The sequence below is a fragment of the Astyanax mexicanus genome, chromosome 18, assembly GCF_023375975.1.
Source record: "Astyanax mexicanus isolate ESR-SI-001 chromosome 18, AstMex3_surface, whole genome shotgun sequence".
Taxonomy (NCBI): Eukaryota; Metazoa; Chordata; class Actinopteri; order Characiformes; family Acestrorhamphidae; genus Astyanax; species Astyanax mexicanus.
The window spans coordinates 44,139,053-44,163,030 of NC_064425.1; the positions used below are offsets into that span (position 1 = coordinate 44,139,053).

Here is a 23,978-nt window from a genome sequence, read left to right on the forward strand (position 1 = left end):
AGTTCAAGATTGCAGAATTATGCATTAGGATTGTATATGCATACACCCTGCATGATGCTTTAAACATATTTAAACCACTCATATATATATAATTATGAGTGGTTTAAAATATGTTTAAAGCATCATACATGCATAATTCTGCAATCTTGAACTCAGTTTCTTGTTTTTGACGTATAACATGTTATAAACACAGCTATTAATGCTTTATGATCACAATTCATGATGCATAATAAACATGGCTTTGATGGGTTACATATATTTTTTATAAATGTGTATAATCATGTTTGTTTATAATGTCTTATGGTTATTATGCATTATAATGTGTTATGGGGATGTTTATAGAGTCTAATATAGATGAAGTTCATAAAACGTGTTACCGATTTTTCTTCCTTGCTCTCTCTCACTCTCTCTCTCTCTCTCTCTCTCTCTCTTTTTCTGCCCCTCTTTTACACACTGTTTCTCTATCTATCTCTATCTAACCAAACAATGAGTGATACAGTACACACACTGACCCACACACTGACACACAGTGAGAGTGTGTGTGTTGGCAGACAGTGGGCTGAACATACAGAAAATTCCAACAAGTGGCAAAAAGAGAGAGAATGAGGGAAAGAGAGAGAGAGAGAGAGAGAGAGAGAGGGAGACAAAGACAAATAGATAAAAAACGAGCACATGGTGAAACAGGGAAGTAACAGAGGGTGTGGTCAACGAACCGTTAGCTATTACACATAGACTGCTATACTTCCTGCTCTGAACCTGACTCTCAGTCTATCAGCATCATCAAAATGAAGGTAAGAACAGTATATTAAGTATATATTAAGTATATATTAAGTATATATATTAAACCTTTCTGTATTGTTTCCTGGGAAAACGTAGATCAGAATGTGATAATACATCAGAATAAGAGAGATAAAGAAAGACATTGAGCATTACAGTGACAATGGCAAGCATGTGCTCCACATTTAGATAACATCAAAACGTATTTTAAAACATTTAAATTCAATTAGCATCATTTTAGCATCACCTTGAAATCAGATTATCACTTAATGTTAATCTTAATCATTTGGATTGCTATAATATGGCAGGATAAAAGAGATAAGAGGGATATAAGTTGTGTGTACACACCCATTAGGCAAATATACTGTATATTGCTACAAACCAATAGGAAAATTTTAATATTTGTGATTTGTAAATGTTTTTTATTTGTGTATCGTTTAGGGTTTAGTGGCTTTTTAAGGTGGAACGGAAAAATTAAACTAAAATAAAAGCTATTAAAAGCTTTTTAAAACAGATTTAAGCTCCCTTTCACAGTGGAAATAAGGTTTGAACAATATTTATAATTAATTATTCACTGCACTATATGAAATACGATTCCTAAATCTGTATAAGGTTTCCCAATTCTTATCAGCAAGATTTCACCACTTAACTCTTATACTAGTTTCAAGAGTTTTTTTTTTTTCAATAATAGCTGAAATGTGTTGTTTTGAAGCAATAAGACATACCAGTCCTGCTTAAAATTAATTTTATGAATATTTTCTAACCAGTAAAAACCCTTTTATTGTGGTAATTTCCGCCTCTACAGCGCCCTCTCAGGTTCAACTGTGCTATAGGTGCAGACACATCACAATATGCAAATCAATGAATCAATCAATCAATCGATAATACTGCCCCCTGATGATTTCCAACCATCTATCCATGGCTCACCGCTATTAAAAGTACACTGCTCAGCCCAATCAGCTCTCCCTCCTGCCCCACCCCTAAACCCATACATCACCCAAACTACCCTCCCAAACTGCTCTACTCCTATTTTTTAGCCTTTTTTAAATTTGAGCTGAAAGTGGAGTCAGCTAAAATCAGCTGAAACCACCATCCCTGCTAGTCCTAATATATATTCATTCTAAAAACTGTGGTGTCGGGTCATTTTTCTTTTTGCGGGAGTTCGTCTTCTTCTGGACAGGTCACGCGTCTTTACGTACTTACGTCACACGTACAGCCTCTAAAAGAGGATCCGACTCAGTTTTACTGAACGCGAGCGCCTGGTGGAGCATTGGGGACTTCAGAAGGGAAACTCTCTCAGAGCTCAGTAGCTCCTCCATTCACTCATAGTAAAACCAAAGAAACGAAGGAGTGAAGTTTCTGACTGACCACTTTTTCTCTCTCTCTGACTGAACATAACCTGGAATCGAATTCATCAGCTCTGAAAGAAGAAGACCGCATCACACCCGCCCAGTTTAAAATGATTCTTCTGCATATGCTCAGTGCAATTACCCAAATCCTTAAAAAACTTATGAACATCAGCTTTAAATCCAGTATAATGCATTCTTTCCAGTATACTGTGGACTCACCGTTCAGCCCCTGTTATAGAAATGTTTCTTTCACTCCTTGTTTTACAGAACAGTAGAGATGTCGTTGTTCTCTCGCGGGTAATTTCCTGATATTTAATTAGGCGTCTCTTAATTGTTTCCTTTAATTGATTTGGTTAATATACTTGGCTGCTACAGTTAATCAAGATCTCACTTCATCTCGGAGTGTTGCTCTCGGAGTTCTCTGAGTGAAAGGGTCTTGATTAGTGAAGATGGTATTTTAAGTGGCAGAGACAGAGATGAGACGCGCTCTGACGGGTGACAGGTCCTGACGTGGAATATCTTAATTTATCTTACTTTAAATTTGAGTTCGCTTTATGAATAAAACATCTGTTAAGGTACTTAAATTAGTGGGGCTTTCTTTGGTTTACTAGCCATTTTTTTACTTACACCTACACTGCCAGATAGATAGATAGATAGATAGATAGATAGATAGATAGATAGATAGATAGATAGATAGATAGATAGATAGATAGATAGATAGATAGATAGAGCACTGAAAGAGCTAAAGAGCACTGCACTGAGCTGGGGAGATGTGTGTGAAATCCTTGTTTGTTTGTTCACATGGACAATTCTAGCCAGAAGCTGCCAATCATGATCACAATCATTACTATTGGTGGTAATGCCTAATTTTATGATGATAATGTTTGATCATTTCCAGTATTCATGTAAAAATGTGAATTCAAGAAAGTCTTGTTCCTACATTCATAATTCATAAAAAAAAAATGTTATGGCGGTAGTTTGGGAGGGGCACTGAGTGATGTATGGGTTTAGGGGTGGAGCAGGAAGGAGAGCTGATTGGCTGAGCTGCAGCATTGTGCCACAGTGTGCCTCTGATAGAAGTACACTTAAACATTATCCTCGCCTATAGCACAGTTGAACCTGAGGGGGGCGCTGCAGAGGTGGAAATTACCACAATAAAAGTGTTTTTTAAAGGTTAGAAAATGTTTATAAAATGTATAAGCAGGACTGGTATGTTTTACTGCTTCTAAGGAACATATTTTAGCTATTAATAAAAAAAAGGTAATATTGTATGCATAAATTAAGTAAAAGTTACTAAAAGAAAGAATTGATTCAGCAAAAATAAATGAAGTAAAGTTTAATAAAAGAAAGGATTGACTGAAGTTCAGTTCACTTATTTACTCCATGTAACATTTAAGTCTTGAAACCGAGTTGAAGTTGCTTCAATTTATCTGAAATTAAATTTACTTAAAAAAAAAAAAAAAAGCAAACGCAGAAAGTTGCGAAACTTTTTAAAGTAAATTTTTTGCATCATTTTTTTTTTTTCAGTGTGCATCACTATTGCCTCTTTTGGGTTAAAATTTTTTTTTTTACAAAATATTTTACAGATTATATCACATGTTTTTTTTTTTCCTATACTTTATAGTGAGGTTAACCAAATTAAATTATGGATCAAGCAACTCAATAAAACTCTCATTTAATAATCTTCATTTATGCACCATAAAAATAAAAAAAAGCTAATCTATTTTCCAGTGTTTAGTTTAACGTAAACCTGCTGACCTGTACTGTATGTAAAGCACTATACGATCCGGTCATGGTCAGGTTTTAATGAGCTAGCGCTGGTTCTGTTTTTTTATTGGCTGTTTTGGCTGTTGCTAAGTGACGCTTCCTGTGTGTGGTGTGCTGCAGTGTTCCAGTATCAGGGGTTTATATTATGAAGCAGGTACAGAAATACACTGACTTACAGCCCTAAAGACAGCTAATTAAAACTGATGCCCACCTACAGCGTCCCTTACCTGCTGCCTGCAGTGTCTCCTGGCTTGTTTGGAGAACCTTTTAATTGCTATGGAACCTTTAGATTAATCTTTTTAAAGACTTTTCACACTCGCTCACACACAATGTGTGGTTTCATTACGAAAAAAAAAAAAATGCTAGAAGAATTATCGGTAACACTTCCTATGAATGTCATCTCTATAAGACTCTATAAACATATTCATAACACATTATAATGCATTCATAAGGCATTATAAACATGGCTTTACATATTTATAAAACTCTATAATTCATCATAGCCATGTTTAGTACGCATCATGAACTGTGATTATAATGCATTAATAGCTGTGTTTATAACATGTTATACGTCAATACCAAGAAACTCAGTCCCTGCTTGTAGACACCTTCCAGCTTATAAACACACCCTCAGTAATCCTATAAATATATTTTTAACCACTCATGAATTATACTTGTCTTGAATATAATATTAGTTATAGTCAATTATAATGTATTATAACAGGTCTTTTTGTGCTCTATGTAAAGTGACATACTTTTTCATTGCAGGATTGGATTATTAACGATAGATGTATACTATTTTAACATGTATATCATAAGCATAGCTTATAATGTATTATAATCACAAGTCATAATGCTTAATAAACATGGCTATAGTGGGTTATGCATTTTGCTAAATATTTATAGCCATGTTTATAATGCCTTATGAGTGCATTATAATATATTATGAATGTAGTTATAGAGTCTAATAAAGTTGACATTCATAGAAAGTGTTACCGAATTATCAACTGAAAGCATCTTTAAATGCTGTTAAACATGTGTATACGACTTTATCTAACACATTCATAACACATTATACTACAGACCTGTCACGAAAATGTTCTTTTTTTTTTGTAGAATATATGGTATCACTTTAAAATAAGCATACCTTTATAAAGGGTTTATAAATGGTTTAGTTTATTAATGGTTTAGTTTATTAATGTACGTAGACCTGTTGTTTGCCAAATAGTGAACCCACAGCCACATAACTGATTATTAATGGTTTTTAAGGCATTTACAACCTAATTAGTAACCATTAATAAACTAACTGTAAACCATTAATAAACCCTTTATAAAGGTAGTCTTATTTTAAGGTGGTACCATATATATTATTCCAAAAATGTATTGCGATATTCAACAATATTATCATTTTAAAACACTTAACAGTAAGCCTTTCTATGAATTTCAGCTCTATTAGACACTTTAAAAAAACACGTGCATTACATATTATAATGCATTATTAAGGCATTATAAACATAGCTATACATATATTCACGTGATACATATGATGTAAACATAATACATTATGTCAGCTGTGCTTCTAAAATGTGTGCTAAAATAGTATAGAGTTATATATTCTATCATTAATAATCTAGTCACACAATCAAAATAGTCTGTCACTTTACTTAGTACTTGGAGCACACAAACACCAGTTATAATATTATAAGTGACTTATGTAATATTATATAATATAATATAAGTTGAAAGCTTTTTTTGTCATAATGTATAATTCTGCAAGATGGGACTGAGCTTCTTGGTGTTGCAGAGGCGGAAAATACCAAAATAAAATTTTTATATACATTTTAAGCAGGACTGGTATGTTTTATTACTTTGAATTAACACATTTTAGCTATTAATAATAAAAAAAAGATTAGAATGTAGTGCCTCTTTAATGACTGAGAATGACCTTAACCGATTTTCATTCGTTTCTTGGTTGCATTGTTTGTTTTTGTTTTCAAACTAATCAAAAAATAGAAATCTGTGATATACTGTACTTGTATTTTTTCAGCAGTGATTATGTGATTAGTAACACTTTCTTTGAATGTCATCTCTATAAGACTCTATAAACCTACTCATTACACATTATAATGCATTCATAAGGCATTATAAACATGGCTATGCATATTTATAAAAATGTATAATTCATTATAGCAATGTTTATTATACATCATGAACTGTGATTATAATGCATTAATAGCTGGAGTGTTTATAACATGTTATACATCAATACCAAGACACTCAGTCCCTGCTTGCAGACTTTATCATGACTAAAAAAGCTTCCAACTTATAAACACACCCTCAATAATCCTATAAATATATTTTTAACCACTCATGAATTATACTTGTCTTGAATATAATATTCATTACAGTCAATTATAATGTATTATAACAGGTCTTTGTGCGCTCTAAGTAAAGTGCCAGACTTTCATTGTAGGACTAGATTATTAATGATAGAGATATACTATTTTAACATATATATTATAAGCACAGCTTATAATGTAGTATGATCACAGGTCGTAATGCTTAACAAACATGTCTATAATGGGTTATGCATTTTTATAAACATTCATAGCCATGTTTATAATGCCTTATGAATGCATCATAATATGTTCTGAATGTGGTTATAGCGTCTAATAAAGATGACATTCATAGAAAGTGTTACCATTTGATTTACTGTGTTTATCGTAATGTAAATAATGTGAATTTAAATAGGCTTTAAACTTAAGGCTCATTAAATCTTAACTTGGTGTAAATGGAGCATTATGTGCACTGTAGGTGGTATGTTTGTGTGTGTGTGTGTGTATGTGTGTGTGTGTGTGTGTGTGTGTGTGTGTGTGTGTGTGTGTGTGTGTGTGTGTTTGTGTGTGTGTGTTCGCATGTGTAATTGTGACCTGATTTACAGACACTCTGGGGAGGAGCTGTACTTTTTGTGGCACTCTTCTACAGAGGTGAGTAATCAAAATTCCCCTCCCACTCATTCTCTCTCTCTCTCTCTCTCTCTCTCTCTCTCTCTTTCTCTCTCTTTCTCTCTCACATACACATATCTAACACCCCCTACATTCTTAATTTCTTTCTTTTTTCTCCTGGCTGGGGGAAATCTGAACTCCATCAGAAGTTTAAATTTGAAAAATGATAAAAAAAAACAGGAGCTGTAGTGTAAAAGTGGCACTGGGTGATGTATGGGTTTAGAGGCAGAGCAGGAGGGTGAGCTGATTGGCTGAGCTGCAGCTGCAGCAGTGTTCCTCTCATAGCGGTGAGACGCAGATGATTGGACGTCAGCAGGGGGGAGCGGTATTATTGATTGACTAATTTGCATATTGTGATGTGAAACATCATCCTCGCCTTTCGCAACAGTTATACCAGTGAGGGCACCGCAGAGGCGAAAATTACCACAACAAAAGCGATTTTTAAAGGTTAGAAAATGTTTATAAAAAAAAAAATAAAAAAATAAGCAGGACTGGTATCATAAGGTTTTATTACTTCAAATAAAATCATGTTAGCTATTAATGGAAAAAGAATATATTTATATATATATATATATATATATGTATGTGCCTTCTTTAGTCCAGACATTTAGACTTTTAGTTCGGTCCAAACCAAAATAGCAGGTCTCAGTCTGGACCAAAAACAGAAGAGTTGAATTAGGACATCAATTAAACAATAGAAGAAGAAAAAGAACTGGTGTTGTGCCGAAGATGATTTTACTTATTAGAGATACTACACCACACACTGATTGTTAGTGAGTGTTAGTCAGGAACTAGGGGACACACCCAGTATGCAAATAGATTGTGCTAAAAGCCAATAGAAAAGAAGCTGCCAATGGCAGACTAAACTTAGTCTTGCCTACCAGGGCTATCTTGCTTGTTTCTTCTAATGGTTGACTGCTTGGCCCCAATGTTGTAGGTAATAAGAGCAAGTTGCTGTTTTTTTGTGAAGTGTGAAGCGTGATTTTATGCTGGTTTTGCCAAACATTACTGTTAAAAAGCTGTAATACTAAGAATAAGGATATTTTTACTCTATTCTTATTATACGGTAATATGCTGTAATCCTTTTTCACATGGAATTAACATTATTTTACAATTCTTTTTATCGGCAACTTTTTTTTTTTTTCTACTGTAAAGTACCTACCCTCACGTTTCCTTCAGAGCTTCTATAAGAGCTTAAATAAAGGGTTAAGTGTAAAACTCTGCAGTGTCCTGACCGCCCTCTTGTATTTCACAATCCGGCCTTGTGGAGCAGCGGGGGCCCGGAGAAAGCTCCTTTCATGACAGGGGCCAGAGCTCTACATCACAACACTATTATTATGTCAGCCGTGGCATTCATTTGCATCCATCAACTGTGGGAATATACAGCTTTATTTTTACCCGAAGCGTGCATGCTGAGGAGTGTACACTGTGTTATTGTAGCACCAGCAGTGTTCATGTACTGTTTTTTTTTCCAATTCAGTATTGATCATAACATGGACAACACTTGGATGTCTTTTTAAATATATTCTCTGAGGATTAATTTCTCTAAAGCACATTATTGTTCTAGAAATCTTGTAGAAGTCTTTGACAAGGTGTTCTCTGAAAAAAAAAAAAAACGCCATCAGTGTAGATAAAAAAGAAGAGAATTTTTTTTTAAGTTTCTTTGATTTTACCAAATTAAAAACCTCTGGAATATAATCAAGAGGAAGATGGATGATCACAAACCATCAAACCACCAAACTGAACTGCTTGAATTTTTGCACCAGGAGTAAAGCAGCATAATGTTATCCTCCAAAAGCAGTGTGTAAGACTGGTGGAGGAGGAGAACATGATGCCAAGATGCATGAAGAACTCTTAAAACTTTATGAATATGAACTTGTTATTTTCTTTGCATTATTTGAGGTCTGAAAGCTCTGCATCTTTTTTGTTATTTCAGTCATTTCTCATTTTCTGCAAATAAATGCTCTAAATGAGAATATTTATATTAGGAATTTGGAAGAAATGTCTTTTTTTATGTTTTTGAAATGTTTTTTTTTTCCTGTCTGTTTAGAGTATGGATTTACAGTTTGTGTGCTTTGTTCTAGTTCTATTGTTGCACGTTTTGAGCTGTTTTAAACCACAGTTTTATTGTTTAATATGTGTCCCATGTTCTCTTTTTTAAAGGCTGTGGAGCTGAAAATGCAACGGTTCTTCCTAAAGCCCAGCCGACCACCACAGAGTCTTTAACCACCGCTGAACCCCCAGAAACCAGCACAGGTATCACAACTATCACATAACACACCTACATCACACAGTGTGTAAATGGATCATAAAGTGGTAGGTGAGTTGTGAGGTGTTATCTTGTGAGTGAAGTTCAAGGTTCAACAGAGGCAAGTAGAGCTGCAAGGTAGAAGTGTGCTTTATTATATAACATGTTAACATCGCCGAACATTTACCACAATAATAAAAAATAAAATTAAAATTAAAAGGTAATACTGCACTGCAAAAAACTAAATCTTAGCAAGTGAAGTTTCCAAATTTTAATTACAACAGATCTTATTTTTTTTTTCTCTGATAAGACTTTTTGTCTTATTAAGCATTGTAAGTTTTAGATTATTTCGCTCATTTTTGGAATAATTATCGTATTCAGTTTTGATTTGAATTATCATCTTATTTTACGTAAATTGAACTTAAAAATAAGCAAGAAAAGTCATTAATCAAGTTATTCTAATTCTTGGTTCTGAATTTAAGGGGAAAAAATGTGATTTTTGCTTGATTTAAGTCTTGCTTTACTTATTTTGAGACTTTGTGATTATTTTTTTTAAAGAAATCTTACCAAGAAAAAAATGGCTTACCCCATCATTTTTTTTGTTTTTGCTTCATATAAGCATATGTGTCTAAATTTACATATATTTTGTCTAGTTTTCACCAGTGGATATTTTTGTAGTGTGAAGAAATATGCTCCATTAACAAACTGCTGTCCTGTGACTTTTGATGCATTAATAGAAACATCCTGTTAATTACAAAGAATGCAAGACTGTGTGGGAAATGATCATCTGCAAACTGTAATAAACTGTAATAAACTGTAATAACATGTAATAACAACATGGTTGTATCTCAAAATGTTTCCTCTTTTTATTCCTAGATGAGTTGACGACTTTCTGGACAACAGAAGACTATGTCCTTGAAGATGACGAAATAGCTAAAACTGAGGCTGAGACTAAAATTGAGCCTAAAACTGAACCTAAAACTGAGACTCAAAATGAGACTAAAACACAAGCGTCATCCACAAGCAGCCCAGTGAAATCAACCAAGTCCAAGCAAGCACGGAGAGTCACTCAGGACGAGCCATACGGTAAAACTCACATAGCTTACATACCAGTCATAAGTTTGGACACACCTCTTCTCATTTATAGTGTTTTTATAGTTTTCTTTTTTTTCTTTTTACGAATATTTTACACATGAAGACAACAGTAACTTGCACTTACTGCCTACAACACTGTGGCCATGCAATTAACCATTACATTAATATATATATATATATATATATATATATAGGCTCTAGACTCCACACTGCAGGTGAGTTGTTTCCAGAAACCTACTTTTGTCGATGGAAACGTGGAAAAAGGTTCAAAATTAGGTTTGCAATGGGAAAGCACTACTGGTGATACATCAAAAACCAATCTACTTAGAGCCATTTAATATGCAATATTTAACACAATGCAACAGTACCAGCAGTGGCATCACTATCCCTTTCTTTAGGGGGATAAAAGGAGTCCCAGCACCCTTAAAAGTGAAAGCAAAAAGTTGTGATTTAGTTTGATTTCATTTTTAAGCAGACTTTTGACTTTTGATAAACTAAAATGTTCTGATCTAAGAAAGTAGATTATTAGCAGAATGTTAAGAATAAAAATGCATCTTTTGTTGCAGTACATATACAATAAAATAAAATTTCTCTCCACACTGCTGGCTCTCTCTATAGGCGTATGAGTGCACAAAAAATTAAACAGCACTCTTTATGCTGTTACTGTTTGACACTTTTTTTTTTTATTTAGTAAGCTAGTGTGTGTTTATTATATTAAAGGTGAGGTGCTAGACTAGTACTGTCTGTGTGTTTATTATATTAAAGGTAAGGTGCTAGACTAGTACTGTCTGTGTGTTTATTATTATATTAAAGGTGAGGTGCTAGACTAGTACTGTCTGTATGTGTATTATATTAAAGGTGAGGTGCTAGACTAGTACTGTCTGTATGTGTATTATATTAAAGGTGAGGTGCTAGACTAGTACTGTCTGTGTGTTTATTATTATATTAAAGGTGAGGTGCTAGACTAGTACTGTCTGTATGTGTATTATATTAAAGGTGAGGTGCTAGACTAGTACTGTCTGTATGTGTATTATATTAAAGGTGAGGTGCTAGACTAGTACTGTCTGTATGTGTATTATATTAAAGGTGAGGTGCTAGACTAGTACTGTCTGTGTGTGTGTGTGTATCAACTGAGTTTTAAATAGCTTTCAGCTTTTAGCTTTTTTTAAATATAGTTTCCATATAATTTTCTCAAGCTATAAGAGTAAACTCTCCTCATATAAAGTGTGCAAATTATTACCTACATTTATTTATTTATTTTTTTATACAGTGTGCTTACCACTGTTTATTTGGCTATATTTCACTGTTATATAGAGTTAATTACAGGTAGACACTCTCAGTGATCGCTCACTTTATTCTTTATGTTTTTTTGGGTTTGGTATTCTAATGATATATAGAGTTAATTACAGTTAATCTCCTGTAAAGTTACTATTTTATTTTATTTTATTTTTTGCAGATATGTACTGTATATACTGTGGTAGTTTCTAGGTTATATTCTGTATGTTGGATCAGAGAGAGGAGCTGTATTGTTCTAGGCACTGGGAGACGCTATTGTATACTGTCAGCTCCAGTGACGAGATAAGCTCAATAATGACTGAAAAGCCCCCAAAAGAGAGAAAGAAAGAGAGAAAGAAAACGAGAGAGAGAGAAATAGACTTCTTTTTCATAATAATTCCCATGTTCACAATACAGAGAGATAGCCAACACTTATTAGACTCTATTGGCTGGGAAGGCAGGAGACGGTCCTCTTATCGCAGTTATAGGGATCCATCCATAATTACTTCTAATTAAATTCCAGGTGCACTCATTTTCTGTCTGACCCGTCTTTCAAACTGAATTTTTAAATATATAAATGACGCGTCTCTCTCTCTCTCTCTCAGGATACGCGGCGGGGTTTTAATGGCACTTCATAAAGCGTATCAGTTCGCCACGCCGACCCTCCGCAGCCCCGCTCTACATGGGAAGAGGGCTGAACACTTTTCTAATTACCTGCTAATTACTTTCCGAGTTATGTGTGCCCTTGATATGAATTGCATTTTGTGGAGTTATACGCTGCCAGTCTCCCTCCTTCAGTTTCCCTCAGGAGTTACAGCCCTTTTTTACAGCACAAGCTTCTGAAATACAAGAGCAGCCGAGCCTCGGCCTCAAACCCGACACCTACAGACCTATAGAAAGAGTCATGTGATGATCTTGGGCTTACTGTATACTAATATCTCACTATAAAACTAGAATGAACTCAAATAAAGTCATAAAGTCAGTGTTGACTGAAGGTATCTACAGTACCTGTAATTATCTCAACATAACTTTAGAATACTAAACTCAAATTAAATCACATTTAACTTGAAAGCAATGAAAAATAATTTAAGAAGAAGATTTAAGAAAATGAAAACGTATAATGTACTTTAAAATTTTTAGTGCATTAAAAATAAATAATTTCATTTTTTTTCGTTTTTTTTTTTTTTGCCTATTGTGCAGTTAGTTTGCTAGTTTTTTTTATTTAAAATAATTGTATATATATATATATATATATATATACATATATATATATATATATATGTATATATATATATATATATATATATATATATATATATATATATATATACAGACCCGGCTGCAGAAACATTTTAAAGGGGGGGCATTGTATTTTTTCAGGGGGGCACATTTTTTTCAAAAAGCCTTTTATTTGCTTCAAATTGAACAGCGGCTCTATGGCGACTCCAGTGCCGAGAAACAACAATCTGTCAATAAAATCCCAAAATCTAAACAAACAAACAAACAAAAAACAATAGTGCAGTGCTTTGTTCATTCAATTAAATTAAAAGTCAAATATATGCAAAAACACATGCAGTGAAAAACATAAGCACTGATGTCAGAACACTGACTGAAGTAAACATTCATGCTAGGAGGGTTAACTACAACAGCTAGGGAGTACAAGGAGCAGAACAGAGAACTGTTCTGCCTGCAAGAAACCTAAGTTTGTGCATGTGAGGGAGGAGGTGTGGTGAGCAGAAAGAGGTTTACTCCACTTTTAGTAGAGTGGCAGACGGCGTTTGTGTTTACTCCAGTGTTGACTTCAACGCTTACGTTTCCAACTGAAATGAATGGTGCTGCTTCCTGTCCATTCTCATGTACTCCAGTGTCACTTGTTGTTCTCTTATTTGTTTGGAAATAAGTCCGAATATCCATGCCACACGAACAACGGTGAGCGTAGCTGTTTCTCAAGTATGAACTTTAGTCAGTGACCCGCCCCCCTCCAACTGTAATTGGCTAGAACGTTGCCTTCCTTCACTGATTGGTTGAATTGTATGACTGACAAACTGAGATAGGAAAAATAGAAAGATGTTCACTCAGAGGTGAAAACAAAACAAAACAAAAAAAAAAAACATATACGGCTTCCAGTCCAGTCAGGGGGGGCATAGCTGACTCTGTGGGGGGGCACTGCCCGCCAATGCCCGCCCATGCCGCCGGGTCTGTATATATATATATATATATATATAAATACTTAAGGGGTTAAGAAATTTAGTTTATATACATAATTTAGGCAGGAGTGGTATGTTTAATACCAATACAGAGGAACACATTTTTAAGCTATAAATAAAAAAAAAAAAAAAAAATATATATATATATATATATATATATATATATATATATATATATATATATATATATATATATATATATATATATATATATATATATATGATTTAGGTTTATGGTTTAGGGCCTTTTTTTACAGTGTGCATGCCCAGTTTTACAGCAGTAATGCTTCCCTCTGATGATAATAACTTTTTTGTAGATGTGGATTTCATTTTCCAGCAGGACTTGGCACACAGCCCACACACCTTAACGGAGGTGGGTGTGGCCTGCAGTTCTGTAGATCTGTAGATGTTGTTCTGGGTTCTTTTGTGACCTTCTGGATACGTTGTTCATGCCCTTTTGGAGTAATTTGCAGGAGTACATGCCCAATGTACACATACTGGAACCAATAGGGAAGATGCACTTCATGCTTTAATAAAATGATCCTGTATTGTAAAGTTAGATATTGAAAATGGTCTAAGAGTGTAGTTTACTCAAGTGTATTTAATTAATAGCAGTTTTACAGCAGTCTAGGAGTTTGCATGTGTGTACCAATATCTTTAGAAGCTCTTTTTGTGGCATTCAGTCATATTTTTTTAACATGATACTTTTCATAAAGGAGAAAAAAACGATCTTTTTTCTCTCTCAATCTGTTTCTTTTGGGGATTTATGATTCGTTATCAGGTTTATCGAGTCGCTGTAGATGACGGTATACAATAGCAGTCCTCGGTGCGTGAACAGTGCAGCGTGTTGCTGTGGCGGAAGCTGCTCTCTGCAGTTATTTGAGGATCAGATAAATGTGGATTTATTGCTCAGGTGGACAGATAAGCATGCGTCTCCTGTTCCCTCGCCCGGCTGCTCCACACGCCGCTGCAGCAGTGCAGAACCGGCCCGGCGCAGGAGACTGCTGGGCCAGCACGGCCTCTTACCAGCCTCCCTGTTTATCAATGCCAGAACCCACACACACACACACACACACACACACACACACATGCACGTGTATAAAATCATTCATTTTTCCTCATACTTGAGAATAGTCCCTATTCTTCACACATATACTTGTGCATCTCAAAAAAAATTAATATCATTACAAAAAGTTACTTTATTTCAGTAATTCTGTTTGAAAAATGTGAAACTCATATATTACATAGATTTATTAAACACAGAGTGATCTATTTTAAGCTTTCTTAAGATTTCTTTTATTGTTGATGATTATGAAGCTTACAGCCATTGAAAACCCAAAAATCAGTGTCTCAGAAAATGTTTAGACCAACCGGTATTTTTGGTAGTGTGTTTCCAGTCCTGCTGGAAAATGAAATTAAATAAAAACCATCACTGATTGGTGGAAACTTCACACTAGATCTCGAGCAGTTTGGACTGTGTGTCTCTCCACTCTTCTTCCTCCAGACTCTGATCCCTTGATTAACTTTAAATGAAATGTAAAATTTACTGATGATCAGTGATGGTTTAATGGAGAGTCATGTCTGTCATCTGCTGGTGTTGATCCACTGTGTTTTATTATCAAGTCTAAAATCAGCGCAGTTTTGTTTTCCCACATGGCCATAAACTTTTTTTTTTTTTTTAATAATTTATTAGTGCTAAAAACAAAACAAAAAAAATCTTGTTCATCTCTTTAAAAAGGGTTTTCTTCATTCAGCCAGTTAAACAGTTCACCACCAACACTGTTTTTACTATTCACTATTATTATTTTATTTTTTTCTTTATTGTTTAATTATTGAACATTTTAATAATTAGAACATACAGTACAGAATTTAATGCATTGATTTGATGCTGTTAGTAATGATGTGCTATTTGTGTCTTCTGTCTGCAGATAAGAAATGGGATGAGCCGTTTCACTATGGTAAGAACTGTACTTTTATTTTTTAATACACTGCAGAAGGTTTCTTGTAAATTTTACTGTAAGTTAACAACAGGAAAGTTGGTGGTAAAGAATTATAAAATTACATTGCATGCATAAGAATAGTAATTTACCATGAATAGGAGGAAAGAATTGATTAAAATGTGCATAACGCAACAAAGTATTACGAACTCAAGAATATGGAAAGAATTTGGGTGAAAAAATATGAATATTTATTTTATTTTATTTTTTACCTGAAATAAAGACCGAACAAATTGGGCAACACCAATCATATTGGAGGATGTGTGAAAGTACAGTGGCTAATCATACACATATATTTTTTGGTGGGAATGTAATAAAATACAGTCTTTTTGGGAGAGTTATGTACCTTGGTGATATAAATAACTATATTCTGGATAGTGACAGATATTTAACTAAGATTCTAATAACAAAAAAGATAATAATAACTCGAATTGATATAATAGACCAAAAAATAAAAAAATCAAGTATATTAATGAATAAAATGAAGTTAAACATACAGTTTACACACAACAGATTTCAAAATCAGGGCTTTTAGGCTTTTTTTCTTCATTACAGCGCATCTCCGGAGTTTTATGTCTATATGTTTGAATAAAAATCCCACTTTTTTATCCTTTTGTAAAAGATGTAATTGACGAAAGTGTTGTCAGTTCTCTGAGTCACGTATTCTCACACTCTTCCCACACCGAAAGCTGTGGAAAGATTGAGATTTGATTAAATTAGAAGAGATTCGATTAAAGTAGACTTATTGTTTTTCGCATGAAAGGTGAGGGAGGCTCTTCCGCGCCAGGTTTCCGTCAACACGGCAGCATTCAATTAAATTTGTTAAAAATAAAGTAATACATAAATAAAGCTGTATTTCTCTGAGTTATATAATCACAAGCTGTCTGCTGATTTTCCGAACGCTCCACCTGTTACCTGCTTCTATAGAAAGCCGAGAGAGAGGCTCTTCTTATTGTTCTATCATTAGTTACAGACAGACACTTACAGTACTCTCATATCCTCAGAAAACTCCACTTCAGTTTATGAACAGATGTCTATTATTCTTATTTTAATACTTCTCTAGGTCTTAACTGCTCTTTTAAACCTTAGATTAAACTTACATTTCCAGGATAAAAATAGCTTGGCTTTTGTAATAAATCTAGTGAAAACCAGGTTAAAAACTTTAGAAAATGTGTTTGAAGTGTTTTCTTAAAAAAGTCCTTTAAATCTATTACATACACACACTGTAAACCCCATTAAGTTAAGTCAACTCAAATCATTTGAGGTAATTTTTTTTTTCAAAACTCGTTTTTTTTAACAACTTGTAATACTGTATGGAGTTGAACAAATGTTCATCCTAAAATTCAACAGACAAACCACAAGTACTTGCCATTAAAAATGTAGTGAACCAGAAATTTAACTTTTTAAGTTAAAATAACTATTGCACAACCGCTCTATCTTACTTCTTTAAGCTTATTGTTATGATTAAATTACATTTTATAACCAAAAATAAATACATTTTAAAAAGTTAACGGGATGCAGTAGACAAAACAATCTTACATTAGTAAACTTTTCCCAAAATGATGCTTGTTCTTACAGCCTACAACACAGAGACCATGCAGTTAATCATCATAATTTATGATCTACAAGTTTACTTAAGGTAGCCTAAGGGGGGAATGACCACACACTGATGGTGAGTGTTAGGCAGAAACAGTGGGACATACCCAGTATGCAAATTGATTTTTCCAGAAGCCATTGGGAAAGAAGCTGCCAATGGCAACTCAGACTAAACTTTATTACTAAAAGTTATTATAAGTTGGTTCAACTCAAACATTTTTGAGTTTAAATGTATCTGTGCCCTCAAATGTTCAGCCAACAATATAGGCTAGTGTAGGGGAGTATAGAGTGGTATATGATGTAGTATAGGGTAGAATTGGGTAGTATGTGGTTATATAGGAAAGTATAGGATAATATGCAGGAGTATAGGGAATATAGGGTATGGTAGGGGAGTATAGGGTGGTATAGAACGTAGTATAAGGTAGAATTGGGTAGAATATAGTTATATAGGGTAGTATAGGAAAGTATAGGATAATATGCAGGAGTATAGAGGATATATGGTACAGTAGGGGAGTATAGGGTGGTATAGGATGTAGTATAGGGTAGAATAGGGTAGTATATGGTTATATAGTGTAGTATAGGAAAGTATATGATAATATATAGGAGTATAGGGAATATAGGGTACAGTATGGGAAGTATAGGGTGGTATAGGATGTAGTATAGGGTAGAATAGGGTAGTATATGGTTATATAGTGTAGTATAGGAAAGTATAGGATAATATACGGGAGTATAGGGAATATAGGGTACAGTAGGGAAGTATAGGGTGGTATAGGATGTAGTATAAGGTAGAATAGGGTAGTATATGGTTATATAGGGTAGTGTAGGAAAGTATATGATAATATATAGGAGTATAGGGAATATAGGGTACAGTATGGGAAGTATAGGGTTGTATAGGATGTAGTATAGGGTAGAATAGGGTAGTATATGGTTATATAGTGTAGTATAGGAAAGTATATGATAATATACGGGAGTATAGGGAATATAGGGTACAGTATGAGAAGTATAGGGTGGTATAGGATGTAGTATAGGGTAGAATAGGGTAGTATATGGTTATATATGGTAGTGTAGGAAAGTATATGATAATATATAGGAGTATAGGGAATATAGGGTACAGTATGGGAAGTATAGGGTTGTATAGAATGTAGTATAGGGTACAATAGGGTAGAATAATATATAGGGTACGGTAATATAATAGGGAGTATAGGGTAGGGAAATATAGAATTGTATAGAGAATTTAGGGTAATATAGGGTAGTTTAGGGAGTATAAGATACTGTACAATACTATAGGGTATAATATAATAGTATTAATAGGGTACTAGAGGAGTAGAGGAGTTTTTTTTTATTTACAATATCTTTTTTTAAAGATGGAAACCTTGTTATATGTTTATATATGTGTGTATATATGTGTATTTATGTATTTATGTGTACAGATTACTCATCTCTGAGGAACGTGGGTCTGAGCATTGCCGCTGTTCTCTTCGTGTTGGGCATCATGGTGATTTCTTGTGAGTAAAAGGCGAAACTGATATGTGATACTGAAATTGATCTACAGGCTTTTACCATGAAAACTCACTCCTCTCTCTCTTTCACTTTCTCTCGTTTTACGTGATGATAGGTGGAAGAATGAGACGGATACCTCGCTGTAAAAGGGCCAAAGGGAGGTCAGTAGTGCTTATATGTATATATGTGGGTTTGAGTGTGTGTGTATATATGTGTGTATGTGTTTAAATCACAAGGCCACACACTCTATTGACCTTCTTTCTGTAGAGTGACACACAGCATCCTCAGCATCCTCACCAGTATCCTCAGCGTGTGATATATATATACAGCTCTTAAAAAAAAATAAAAATAAGAGAGCACTTAAAAATGATGAGTTTCTTTGATTTTACCAATTAAAAACCTCTGGAATCAATCATAATCAAGAGGAAGATGGATGATCACAAGCCATCAAACCACCAAACTGAACTGCTTGAATTAATTTTTTGCACCAGGAGTAAAGCAGCATAAAGTTATCCAAAAGCAGTGTGTAAGACTGGTGGAGGAGAACATGATGCCAAGATTAAAACCAGGGTTATTCCACCAAATATTGATTTATGAACTCTTAAAACTCTTTATGAATATGAACTTGTTTTTTTCTTTGCATTATTTATTTATTTTTTGTTATTTCAGCCATTTCTCATTTTCTGCAAATCAATGCTCTAAATTACAATATCTCTATTTGTAATTTGGGAGAAATGTCATCTGTAGTTTATAGAATAAAACAACAACGTTCATTTTACTCAAATATAAACCTATAAATAGCAAAATCAGAGAAACTGATTCAGAAACTGAAGTGCTCTCTTCATTTTTTACCAGAGCAAGTAAAACAACAAATAAAGCAATTAAAAAACACGTTTTACTGTATGTATGTTTATTTGCATCCGTTCAAATCATATGTGGTGCTTTTTTTTCAGGTAAAAACACAGCATTTCTCTTTTTATAAGCTGAATAAAACACATTTACTACACTTTCTGTCCAAGTAAACACGATGCAGAATCCTGTGAGAGTGAAGAGTGAAAGCACCCATTTGGAAAAATATAAAAAAAATACAAAAAGGCAAAAAAGGCCATTTATTTCTTATGTACAAAGTTATTGACCCACTCCTACAAGCTCTGAAAGGGCCTTAATGTCACTCAAATTGACCCGTGAAAAAAAGGTAATTATATAATTGGAGCGCCATGAAGCAGAGCGTAATAATACGTTCCATAACCTTTCCGTTCCTGAGTTACTGAGACTAAACAGAAACCTACTGAAATATCAGAGCTGGATTTCTCCCAAGAACAATGCAAATGCTGCTGCTGCCGCCGCTGCCTCGGATGTTCTGTTCGCTACATGCGGCAAAAGACCTCCTGAACTTATTCTGCAGTATCGATCCCGCCGACTCCGCTAACGCTACGCTACGCTAGCCAGCCGAGCAGCGCCGCGCTCCTCCAGGCTTCAGTGATATGAAACGTCTTCGCCTTCCGGAGCGAGAGAAAAGAGCAGGAGAGCAACCGGGAGGAAAACTCATCGGACATGATGCTTAATTTCCACTCTGTTAAATATATTGCGCAGTATTATAGGTGGAGCAGGAGGTCACTGAGTAATAGCTTCATTACTGGAATCTCAGAGCTGCTCCAAATACCAAACACCACACAGAGTGATGATACTAATGCGCCTGACCGCTGCCCTCCGACAACTCGCTTAACCCCGCGAGGGCCATCACTGCTCACCTGCTGCAACACAAACAAAGATAAATACACTTTAAATACAAATAAATAAAACATAATATTACTTGTTTAATATTTATTCATTTATACCCGTTGATTTTTAGTTGAATCTGCTGCTGATCTCCACCATATGGCCTTTTATTAAAGTTCACAATTCAACAGTTTTACAGGAATAAATTCATTATGCAAATAAACACTCTAAGGTACATGTACAGGTTAATGTACATAATGTACAGGTTAACGTTTTTTCCTTATTTCTTCCACTAAACCCATTTACTCATGCAATTCAGCATCTACTTTCATACCACATATATCACAGAGAGTTTTTCAATAAGTAAAATAGTTAATAAAATCTTACTTATTGTATTTTTACCTTTTTGTGCTTTTTAAAATGTAGTTTTTACCTTTCCCTGCTTTTCAAAATACAAGTTTTTACCTTTATTCAATATCCATGGTTTAGACCTCAGAGTGGTCCAGCTGTCTAAAGCACTGCCACTATGATCAAGAGATTGATGGTTCGAATCCTGGTTATGCAGCTTGCCTTCAGCTGTCGGAGTCCTGAGAGAGCACAATTGGCCTTGCTCTCTCCCTGTAATGAGTGGGTTGGGTTATTGGCCGTGTAAATTGATAAAGAAAAATCTTTACCTTTCCCTATTGAGTTTTTGTACTACTCTGCTTTTCAAAATACAAAAGTTTTAATTGTTTTTCAAAATACAAGTCTTTAACTATCCCTGTTTTTTTTAAATCTGAGTTTTTGTGCTACTCTGCTTTTCAAATGACATGTTTTTCTCTTTATTCTAAACACAAGTTTTTACCTTCTACTGTTTTTGAGTCTTTGTACTATGCTACTTTTCAAAATATAAGTTTTTACCTTTCCTTGTTCTTTTTTCAATCTGAGTTTTTGTATCACTCCACTTTTCAAAGTCTTTACTCTTTTATATACAAGTCTTTACCTTTCCCTGTTATGATCTTTACTGCTCTGCTTTTCAATCCATTTTTACCTCATTTCCAAAATCCTTTTTAATTCCAAAGTTTTTTAAATCAATTTTTACTTTAATTTTTTTATTTAAGTTTTTACTCTGCTCTGATATTCAACAGCTAATCTACGTTATTTTCTTTAGACTATTTATTTAAAATCTGAGTTTTTGTACCGCTTTGCTTTTTAAAATCCAAGTTTGTATCTTTGCTTGTTTTTAAAAGTCTATGATTTTGCACTGCTCTGCTCTTCAAAATCCTATTTTTTTGTCCGATCCCTGTTTTTATTTTAATTCAAGTTTTAACCTGCTCTGAATTTCAACAGCTAATTTTATACAGCCCTTTTCAAACCTGCCTTTTTTAAAGTCTACATTTTTTTTTTATATAAACAACGTGTTTATACCTATGTGTTTTTTTTTTTTATGTGAGTTTTTTGCCCATCCTAATCTTAAAGAAAACTTTTTTGTTGGAAACTAGTTTTTTTTTTTTTTTAGCCCTTTTTTGTCTCCATCTTATTTTCTTATCTTTAATATGCACAAAACTTTCCGCCCGAAACTTTTAACATTTTACAGTACACTTCTCAAACCTCTCTTCTGAAACTGACACTGCTCTCTTGATTATGGAAGAGCGCTGCTGCTGTATAAATAAAGCTTAAATAAACAGAAGACTGAAGTGATGAAAGACACTTTTTTGTGTTTAGATTCAGTTAACTCATGTTTACGAGCTTGGAAAATACATATTATATTAAATATATTAAAGTATACTGTATTAAATACACTGCTTATGTAGTAACTGTTAGTTTCAGTTTTGTTCTGATGGTATTTTGTCCTGTATGTGATGTTTTACAGGTCGTATGAGGTGACCAGAATGTAACATCTACAACCAGCAGGAGAGCAGTGACTTCCAGCTCCATCCAGTTAGACCAGTTCCCACGGCAGTGTGTGTGTGTGTGTGTGTGTGTGTGTTTGTATAGGAGATATTCATCTGTTTGTGAGAATTGCATCATGTAGATGTTATTGAAGGCTGTACAGATGCTGTGTTTGTTTTCATGCCTTTTTGTCACAAGATCTCATGTTTCTAATCTAATTTACAATGTAAAGTTGCAGCAAATTCTCTAAAACTTTATTCTACTGCAGCTTGTTCCAACCCTGCAATCTGATTGGCCGAGAGGCGCTCTATAAGTACCGTTATCAGCCGGTAATGCACTGTAAACTAACCGACGCTCTCCATGTACTGATTACTCCGCCACATACCTTATATAGGTAACCTAGCAACAATGCAGCGCTTACAAACCAAACAAGCTGCAAATTCTCATCTCCATAAAAGTTGTCTGCTTTGTTGATTTCCTTTAAATGAAATGTAAATTTTACTGATGATCAGTGATGGTTTGGATAAAGAGTCATGTCTGTCATCTGCTGCTGTTGATCCACTGTGTTTTATTATCAAGTCTAAAGTCAGTGCAGTTTTGTTTTCCCACAAAATCTTACAGCACTTCATATCTTACAGCTTCCCTCTGCTGATAACAACTTTTATGGAGATGCAGATTTCATTTTCCAGCAGGACTTGGCACACTGCCCACACTGACAAAAGTACCAATTGTTCTTATATATATAATATATAATATTCAGATTTTCTGAGACACTGATTTTTGGGTTTTCATTGGCTGTAAGCTTCATAATCATCAACAATAAAATAAATAAACACTTAAAATAGATCACTCTGTGTTTAATACATCTATATAATATATGAGTTTCACATTTTGAACTGACTTATTGAAATAAACTCTGAAACCCTGAAACTTTTCAATGATTCAATTTCTGAATCAGCTTCTCTGATTTTGCTATTTTTAGGTATACTGTGTGTTTGAGTAAGATGAACATCTTACTCAATTTTATTCTATAAACTAGATACAACATTTCTCCCACATAAAATTCCTAATAAAAATATTGTCATTTAGAGCATTTATTTGCGGAAAATCACAGTTTTTTTTTCATGCATCTTGGCATCATGTTCTCCTCCACCAGTCTTACACACTGCTTTTGGATAACTTTATGCTGCTTTACTCCTGGTGAAAAAAATCAAGCAGTTCAGTTTGGTGGTTTGATGGTTTGTGATCATCCATCTTCCTCTTGATTATATTCCAGAGGTTTTTAATTTGGTAAAATCAAAGAAAATCATAATTTTTAAGTGGTTTCTTCTTTCTGTAACACTTCCTATGAACCCTGTATTCATAATGCCTTATGAATACATTCATAGTGCATTATATGACATGCATGATACCTTATAATGACTGTAAAAAGCCTGTATAATAGCTCATACGTACTTAAAGCAACATTCATAACACGTTATAAACTACAAGTATAAGGGTTTATAAAGAAAGGCCTTATAATGCCGTATAATATTTGTTCATAACAACATTGTACAAAGTAGTGTTGATAA

At 34.1% G+C, this 23,978-nt stretch overlaps 1 protein-coding gene across 1 annotated transcript; it reads left to right on the forward strand.

Moving 5' to 3' along the window:
- Positions 1-683: 683 nt before the first annotated feature.
- On the forward strand, positions 684-23,253 carry fxyd5 (FXYD domain containing ion transport regulator 5). Its single transcript, XM_022668787.2, has 8 exons — positions 684-791; positions 6,835-6,880; positions 9,062-9,154; positions 10,023-10,232; positions 15,652-15,681; positions 18,747-18,821; positions 18,932-18,977; positions 22,388-23,253. The coding sequence occupies exons 1-8, from the start codon at positions 786-788 to the stop codon at positions 22,410-22,412; spliced, it is 531 nt and encodes a 176-aa protein (XP_022524508.2). The 5' UTR covers positions 684-785; the 3' UTR covers positions 22,413-23,253.
- The last annotated feature ends 725 nt before the right edge of the window (positions 23,254-23,978 follow it).